The 9,360-nt window shown below is 31.8% G+C and overlaps 1 protein-coding gene across 1 annotated transcript; it reads right to left on the reverse strand.

The window, feature by feature from the left end:
* Positions 1-8,465: 8,465 nt before the first annotated feature.
* LOC107437178 (histone-lysine N-methyltransferase SETMAR-like) lies at positions 8,466-8,924 on the reverse strand. The gene has a single exon (XM_016049089.2). It carries the CDS (start codon positions 8,922-8,924, stop codon positions 8,466-8,468), a length of 459 nt encoding a protein of 152 aa, XP_015904575.2.
* Between the last annotated feature and the right edge of the window lie 436 nt (positions 8,925-9,360).

The raw sequence follows: 9,360 nt of genomic DNA on the forward strand, positions 1-9,360 counted from the left end.
TTCCTCTGAGTAGCTTAATAACACGGCTTTCGCGCCACGAATCTCCAACTGGTCAAACTGACTCTATATTTTGGGGTTTGAAACAGCAAGGGAGATAACACTTTAAAACACAGGGAGAAAAAAAAATCTGGCAAAATTACTGTACTCTATGATGATGACATTTCTGGTAAAAAAAACTGGCAATATTAATTACATATAATACTGTAAATTTGAGCGTATTCAGGTAGTTTTGACCATACTATTTTTTTCTCAGTGCAGGATCGGAGAAAATGCGTTCCCATCAAATTCTAAGCAATTTGCAAAGGCAATGGAACCCTGACCTAAGCCGTGTTAAGCAACTTAACTACCACACCAAATGGGCGTCTAAATTTCAAAATACAATATTTTCATCTGTACTAAGTCTGTTTATTTATATAAATTAAAGTTTTCAATAAAAGTAAGTTTAAAATTTAAAAAAAACGGAGAATTCGCCAGTTACAGTCCCTTAAATAAAACTGTGAAAGAAACAAAATCAAAAATGTTCGAAAGTAATTCAAAAGAAAATTTTGTTAAGAAAATTCACACTCGGTCCAATGTCTGTTCGCTAGTAAAAACTGGCTCTTAAGAAATGTAAAATCTATTACCTATTATAAGTCTTGTCAATAACTTATTGTCGAAGTTATTGTCCTAAAGTTATCTTAAAAGTTCATTTTAAGTTTCACTTACGCAATTGATTGAAAGCGTCACTTTATTAATTACCTGAGCACTTTTTAATTTCTGAAACGAAACTGAAAAAAAAGTTTCAAGTTTAATTTTTTTTTCTTTTAGAATAATTTTTACGCTACATACTGCTTAAATTTTTTTCTTTTTAATCAAACTGTATTTTTTGTTGTATTTAAAATATATAAATAAGAGAAATAAAACAAAAGTTGAAGGCAAAATCTCTTTGACGTAAAAACATTTTTTGTTAAGTATTTTCGTAACGAAAAACAATAGAATTTTGTAAATAAATACCATCATATTTTAAAATCATTTTTTATAGAAGTCATCAAAAAAAAATTCTATATTTCTTACATGAATTCTGTTTACTTTCTTTTGATGATCATGAGTTTTCAATTTTTTTTTTTAAAAAAAAAAACTTTAGAACGTTTTAGAATTGTTTCATAATTTTTTTTGTAGGTTGAAACGCTTTTTGAAATTAGTAATTAATTTTTTTAGCATTAAAATTCGTGACATATTAGCTCAAAAATTTTTTCAGCAAAATTAAAAGAAAAAAATATTAAAATTTGTTTTTTCAAGCATTTTATTATGCAGATTTATTTGTGATACTTAATAATAAGCTTTCATATTTTTAATTTTTGACAATTGTACAAACCAACTGCGCCACCCAGCCACGTATCTAAATATATAAATGTATATTATCATATTCTTGATGTGCCGACCGGCCTGTGTAGGGGGCAGGGAACTGTCCTTGCATCAGAAAGGTTCTGGGTTCGAATCCCGGGCAAGGCATGGGTGTTCTTTCCTTCTCTGTATTATCTGTCCTCACTGTGGGAGCGACGTTGGCCCACCTAATATGGTGCCCCTGAACGAGAGGCCAACAAAATCGCCCTGTATACGCCTGAATTGACGCATGTTAACACAGGTGGGCATTGGAAAAAAATATTCTTGATGTTGTTATTGCCATCAAAACGTGAAGTAGTATACCTCACCATATTTATGCAACAGGTACTGTGTTTTTATTTTAAATATGTATAAACATCAGTATAAACTAAACAATAAATTCAAACAGATTAAATTGTATTCTTTTATTTTTAAGTTACTTAAAAAGCCCTGGAAACAATCTATACTAAACAAGTCGAACATAATCTACACATGTGCCTACAGTCGACCATGCGCCTACAGACTGATCGTAGTTTAGGTATTCTTTACAGAAACAAAGAGTTTTTTTGAGTCTTTCTTTTTTTGTTTCTCTGGCACTGCTCTGATAAACCAAAGTAGATTTAATAGATATATGCAAACATTTTAAGCTGCATTGGAACATCTATTGGTCTTACATCATAATTTAAGAGATTGTCAAATCCAAGTGCCGCAATTCAAGCCATTTCTATTCTAGAGATTCCTATCATAACAGACATTCTCTAGTGTCAAAAGTGTATTCGAAGTCTACAAAAAAATGGAAGAATTTGATTATAACGGATCCCCAAACACGATGACTTCTATGGAAATGAACAGGCAGATTCTTTTTGGGAAAGGTGGGTTGCTATTGCAACAAACAAATCTAACTGGTCGTAAAAAATAGGAGCTAAACGTTAGGGGTTTGAGAATCTCACTTATTTATCCAATCTCCAACTACACTGGTTATCATAAATTAAGGTGCCTAGTTTATAATCTACGGTATGTTTTGCCTATTCGCGTAGGGGGCAGGGAACTGTCCTTGCATCAGAAAGGTTCTGGATTCGAATCCCGGGCAAGGCATGGATGTTCTTTCTTTCTCTGTATTATCTGTCCTCACTGTGGGAGCGACGTTAGCCCACCTAATATGGTGCCCCTGAAAGAGAGGTCAACAAAATCGCCCTGTATACGCCTGAATTGACGGATGTTAACGCAGGTCGGCATTGGAAAAAATATTCTTGATGTTGTTAGGTGTTTAATATAGCATTCCACTCAATTCCGTAGCGTAAAAAAAGGAAGAAAAAAAACCTGGCATGATGATAAAAACTGCCATGGCTTTTTTAATGCAAACAAAACGCGAAGTAGTATACGTCACCATATTTATGCAACAGGTACTGTGTTTTTATTTTAAATATGTATGAACATCAGTATAAACTAAACAATAAATTCAAACAGATTAAATTGTATTCTTTTATTTTGAAGTTATTTAAAAAGCCCTGGTAGCAATCTATACTAAACAAGTCGAACATAATCTACACATGTGCCTACAGTCGAACATTTGCCTACAGACTGATCGTAGTTTAGGAATTCTTTACAGAAACAAAGAGTTTTTTTTAGTCTTTCTTTTTTTGTTTCTCTGGCACTGCTTGGATAAACCAAAGTGGATTTGATAGATATATGCAAACATTTTAAGCTGCATTGGGACATCTATTGGTCTTACATCATAATTTAAGAAATTGTCAAATCCAAGTGCAGCAATTCAAGCCATTTCCATTCTAGAGATTCCTATCATAACAGAAATTCTCTAGTGTCAAAAGTGTTTTCGAAGTCTGCAAAAAAAAAAAAATGGAAGAATTTGATTATAATGGATCCCCAAGCACGATGACTTCTATGGAAATGAGCAGGCAGATTCTTTTTGGGAAAGGTGGGTTGCTATTGCAACAAACAAATCTAAATGTGTCATAAAAAATAGAGGCTAAACGCTAGGGGTTTGAGAATCTCACTTATTTATCAAATCTCCAACTATTTCAGATATTAGCAGGCCATAGTTGCCAAAGCGAGCATCTTCACCGATTCAGCAAAATTCGAATTTTGCGCATTTCTGCTGTCTCTAAGATCTCATCCTATAAAAATAAACCATATTTTCGCTGTGGAGCATTTATGAGCTTTGTCTAAGTAACTAGCCGATATTTTTTTGTCTACTAGCCGATATTTGTTACTTTGCGTTATCCTTCAGCATTTTATTATTTGATTATTGCCATTAAACTAAAAGAAAAAATATTTTAAATTGATAAATATCCAAATTTATATCTAGTTAATTTTTCTCAATTTTATTAGTATAAAATTAAATATTTTGACCATATTTCGGTGACCCATAGTAGTACTTTTACCCTATCAATAAGGTCCTCAACTTAAGCGTGTTTTTGTTTAAGTTGACAATTGTGCCATTTAAAAACTAAGACAATATGGTGTAATACAGCGAAAACGAAATTAGTAAACAATTCAAATAAGATATATATATATACAATACAATTTGTCAGAGAAAGAACAATACGCTCCGTATATTCCACTGTGTTCGACGCGTTAACCAGAACCATAACGCATTTCTCAATTTATTGCACATTTCTCATATTATAATTTTTTTTCTAGCTGGTGTGGATATTCCATACAGTTGTTCGGTCTTCACGGTTTGTCTTTCCACTTTGGAATTATGTTTGAATAGAGTGTATTTGGGGACACCTGTCAAGTAAAGAATAGATAGCGAAGAGAAATGAGAAGTATTTCTCCGAATCTGCCATGGAACGTCGAATGCGTCTTCGTGACATCGTATTTATTTTGAAGAAAATATGTTTCTGGATAGACAGTAGGATCCCAATTGCCAATAAGATAAATATCGGCCAATTCAGAATATCAGAAATCAAGAGGCATACCCCTATGGCCAGTATAAAAGGATTCCAAATATCAGATTTTAGAAGTCTAAAAAAAATTCTATATTCAAGTACGGAATTACTTATTATGAGATATATTTCAGTATATGAAGCATCCTTTTCTTATTTCTCTAGGGATGGAATTTTATTCTGAGATACTTCTTTTTTATAAAAGAACCTTTGTTATTAAACTTATAAAAATTAAACAATCTTCCATTTAATACTCACATGATAAACAGCAAAACAAACTTTTTATAAAAGGATTCCAAATATCAGATTTTAGATGTCTAAAAAAATTATATACTCAAGTACATAATTACTTATTATGTGATATATTTCAGTATATAAAGCATCCTTTTCTTTTTTCTCTAGGGATGAAATTTTGTACTGAGATGCTTCTTCTTTATAAAAGACCTTTGTTATTACAGTTATAAAAATTAAACAATGTTCCATTAATTATTCACACAATAAACAGCAAAACAAACTTTTTATAAAAGGATTCCAAATATCAGATTTTAGAAGTCTAAAAAAATTCTATATTCAAGTACAGAATTACTTATTATGAGATATATTTCAGTAAATAAATCATCCTTTTCTTATTTCTCTAGGGAGGGAATTTTATACAGAGATTCTTCTTTTTTATAAAAGAACCTTTGTTATTAAACTTATAAAAATTAAACAATCTTCCATTTGATACTCACACGATAAACAGCACAACAACCTTTTTACGCTTCAAATATTAGAAGAAAAAATAACTTGCAGTTAATGAGTAAAAATATTTATTAGGTGACGCGAAAAAGGCACACTGGAAGGGAGAAAATTCATCTCGGTTGCAGTTAAGCAGAAACAATATCGATATTAATCAATCAATATAAAATTTAAAATGGCAACGTGGTGAAATTAAATAAAACTGAGAAAACTAATTTAATTAAGCATGAAAGTTTAATTTACGAGCGGAAAACTACAAAACTAATCTAACGAAGCTATGCTATGGAAGTTTTGACGCAAGTGTGACGCAGCAACAAGTATTACGAATCTCACAGGACATAGTTCTATCAAAAAATGTGTATTAATGAAAAAAATTTGAAGGGTTTAGTAACACACTTATTAACGCTAGTTAGTAAGTGTGTCGGCCAATATAAAGGCTGACTAACAAGGCAAGAATCCAGTGATCAGTTATGCCTTGTTAGAGTTAGACATAGTCCTAACTCTAACAAGGAACAAGTTTTGCTGTCTCATTTTTGCTGATATCGTAACATACATTTAACTAGGCATAATTCTAGTTCTAAATAAAAATGTGTACTAATGAAACATTCTGTGCTGATTTTAGCATTAAGACATAGTCCTTATTAACAAGACAATCCTTATTAAATTATTAATAATTATTAACTAGTCCTAATTCTCACACGAATAAGTTTTATTGCCTCATTTTTGGTCATGTAGTACCTTTAACTAGACAATTTTCTAGTTCTAAATAAAAATGTGTACTAATGAAACATTCTATGATGATTTTAAAACTTATTAACCAGACTTAGCCCTAACTCAAAACAAAGATACGTTTTATTGTATCATTTTTGATAATATAGTAACAATACATTTAACTAGGCATTGTTCTAGTTCTAAATAAAAATGTGTTCTAATGAAACATTCTATGATGAGTTTAGTAACACACTTATTAACTAGACATAGTCCTATCTCTAACAAATAATAAGTTTTAATGTCTTATTTTTGCTGATATAATAACACACATACAGCTAGGCATAGTGCTAGTTCTAAATAAGAATGTATACTAATGACACATTTTACGATGATGTTAGTAACATACTTATAACTAGATACATATTTGATTCATAAAAAAACCAATATTAATATAAAATTTCTTGTAATTGCTCTTAGCTGTTTAGATGCCAATGTTTCAAAAATGGAACATGGTTTTTGCGTTTGAATTTAATGAGTAATTAAAATCTGAATACTATTATTTTTCATGCGTTTAAAATTTACTTTATGTAATATTTTTTTTACATTTAATTCAGGTTAATTTCCACAATTCTTTAATTTTTTTCAATGATTTTTAGATATTTTATATAATTTTTAAATTTTTATGCTGCTTGTAATGTAATTTACCGAAAATCTAATTTTTTAAAATACGACTACAATACTTACAAGTTTTTAAAGGAATATTATAACACTCTGTTCGGCATCGAATTCAATTTTTGTTTTTAAATTTTAGAGTAAAAATTTTAAGTTAAAATCTAATATTCCATTTTTGGAACTTAAGTGTTTAACCCCTCAACGATCGGTTAATTTTCAAGAAAATGGTCATAAAAGTGCCTATTTTGTTAACTACACGTATTTGATTTGTGCTGACATCTAGTTTAAAATTAACCAACCATCTACAATTACCTTAAACATATCCTAGTACTGCCATCTGGTGTGTAAAAAGAGAAATAAACAATTTTCTGGGCAAAAGAAACGAATTAATTTCATTCTTATTGGCGCGTTACTACTGAACACTCCAGCCCGGACATTTCACTGGAGCGAGAAATAGAGGGCGAAACCTCACCCCGTCATTTTCACGGGAATGGGAAGGAAGGGGTTCAGGGGTTCTATTTTTAGATTTTAAGGGATTCATTGAACAATGATGACTGCGTTTCTTTCAGTTGATATTAGAACACTTATTCAAGATAAATAATGATTTTTGAATAGAAAAAAAGGATTAAATGACTTTTGATTCAACTTCCTTTCTTATGAATTCTCGGGTGGCTATAGTGACAGAATATTTGGAAAGTAATACAACTTATACACTCATTCATTCCCAGTGTTTTCTCTTTCTTTTGAAATTTTAACTATTGAAAAGAATTTCTTTCTGATAAGTTATTTTACTCCTTTGCCTTGTTTGACAATGATGGAGTTAAGACTTAACATCAAAGGGGTTTGTTCAATGTGTTATCATCAATGGTATTCGATAGAATCTTGCTTTTGATAGTTTTTGCTTTCCGAGTCATGTGATTTATTTTGCTTTTGTGATAAAATTTGTTGTTACAGATTGAGTTAAAGAAAATTGTGTACTTTTTTTTTATTTACCTCGTTTACAAATTTTGCTTGCTATGTCTCTGAGATGCATAACGATACAACAAACATAGGCCTTGTTAAGATCATTTTCTGATTCAGATTTGCAAGATCTAAATACTTTTCAGCTAGATCATGATGCACGAAGAGTTTTAATTGTTACGAAAAATATGGATGAAGGTAACTTCTAGCTTGTTGTTTGATTCTATGTCTGTAGAAAATTGTTTGTAAAAGTAATTTTAGGGAAGATGAGATAAAAAATGAAATCCTAATGTAGAGTGCATATAGAAAATGAAAAAGTGACTGCCAAATTATAAAATTGTATATGAAATTTAATGAACCAATAGGATTGAAAAAAAACGGAAAACAATTTTGTAAAAATAACATATGCTCCTTTTGACGTATTTTAAAAACTATTCCTGGAAAATATGTAGAATATCTCGGCAATATATCGGGTCATTAAGTATGAAACTTCCGATTTGAGACCGAAAGTTTGGTTTATTATATCTCGGGCAAGAAATAATATAATTAATAAAAATATGCTCCTAAACTATCAACACAACATTGCCATTTTAACGATAGCTTATTAATACCGCTAGAGAAAAAATCTGGAGAGCAGCTGGTGATGAAATTCCGAAATGCATTTTCGACAGCATGTTGGGAATGAAATATTTTTCCTTGCAAAAAATTGTCCAAAGCTAAGAAAAAATGGTAATCAGTCGGCACGAGATCTGGCGAGTACGGAAGGAGAGAAAAGGTTTTCAGGCCCGGTTTCTGTAGCTTAACTAACGTCGATCATGCAATGTGTGGTCGAGCGTTGTCCTGCAGAAGGATTGGTCTGTCTTTGTTGACCAATCTAGTCTGCTTAATTTGTAGCTGCCTCATCATTTCTTCTAACTGTTCACAGTAGAGGTCCCCCGTTATCAGTTGCCCAGGTCTCATAAAACTATAGTGTATAACACCCGCGCTGGACCACCAAACAGACGCCATTAGTTTTTTTTTTGGTGTATACTCGGCATTTGGGTGCGTTTTGGCACTTCATCTTTATCCAACCATTGTGCCAAACGCTTGCGATTATCAAAAAGTATCCACTTTTCATTGCACGTGACTATCCGGTGCGAAAATGGATCGAACTCTTAGTCTTGATACCAAAGAACAACAAGCCTCGGAGCAGTTCCGTTGATGACGCTCACTCATCTCATGCGAAACGCACTTATCCTGCTTTTTTTTTACTTTTCCGATTGCTTTCACATGACTTAATATTGTTGGGATGGTAACTTCAAACCTTGATACTAATTCACTTGTCGTTTCAGATGGATTTGCTTCCATTACAGCTTTCAGCTGGTTGTCATCCACTTTGCTCTCAGACCGCCCACGTGGTTCACTTTGAAGATCAAAATCTCCAGATCGGAATTTAATGAACCATCGAAGTACTGTAAGTTCCTTAGCTGCATCCTTGCCAAGCACTTCGTTAACATTTTGGCTTGTCTGCGCTGCATTAGTTCCATGACAGAACTCATGTTCGAAAATAACTCGCATTTTTGTCTTATCCATGGCTTACAATATTTAACCTCCTGACGACAATACGTTAGACTATTAAAAACAAAAAAGTGCATCTGATAGCCAGATGGCGTATATTCTCAATACAAAAAAAAATAAAGGACGATCGAAGTGAAATATAGGAGACATCTGGTATCAAACTTGAGTCTTTAGGTAATCGGACATTTCATACTTAATGACCCAATATAATCATTTTATTCTTTTAAAAACGTTTAAAGTATTAATATGTTTCCCAAAATAATATTTTACATTTTCACGGATTTCTAATTGAATACCACTTTTTCCCGACCGAAGACAAACGCTGAAACACTTTTGAAGCGATCACCTTCAGTAAAAAAAGCCACCGCCAAACGTCTGTGTTCCAAAAATAGAACATTGTTGAAAACGCGAAAAAAAATTTTTTTTATTCAATTTTAATATTTTATATTCT

The sequence above is a fragment of the Parasteatoda tepidariorum genome, chromosome 4 (assembly GCF_043381705.1).
Source record: "Parasteatoda tepidariorum isolate YZ-2023 chromosome 4, CAS_Ptep_4.0, whole genome shotgun sequence".
In the NCBI taxonomy this organism is placed as follows: Eukaryota; Metazoa; Arthropoda; class Arachnida; order Araneae; family Theridiidae; genus Parasteatoda; species Parasteatoda tepidariorum.

What these genes read in the sequence shown, in the direction of transcription:
- LOC107437178 (XM_016049089.2), bottom strand. Translation starts at nt 8,924, where the DNA reads ATGGATAAGACAAAAATGCGAGTTATTTTCGAACATGAGTTCTGTCAT.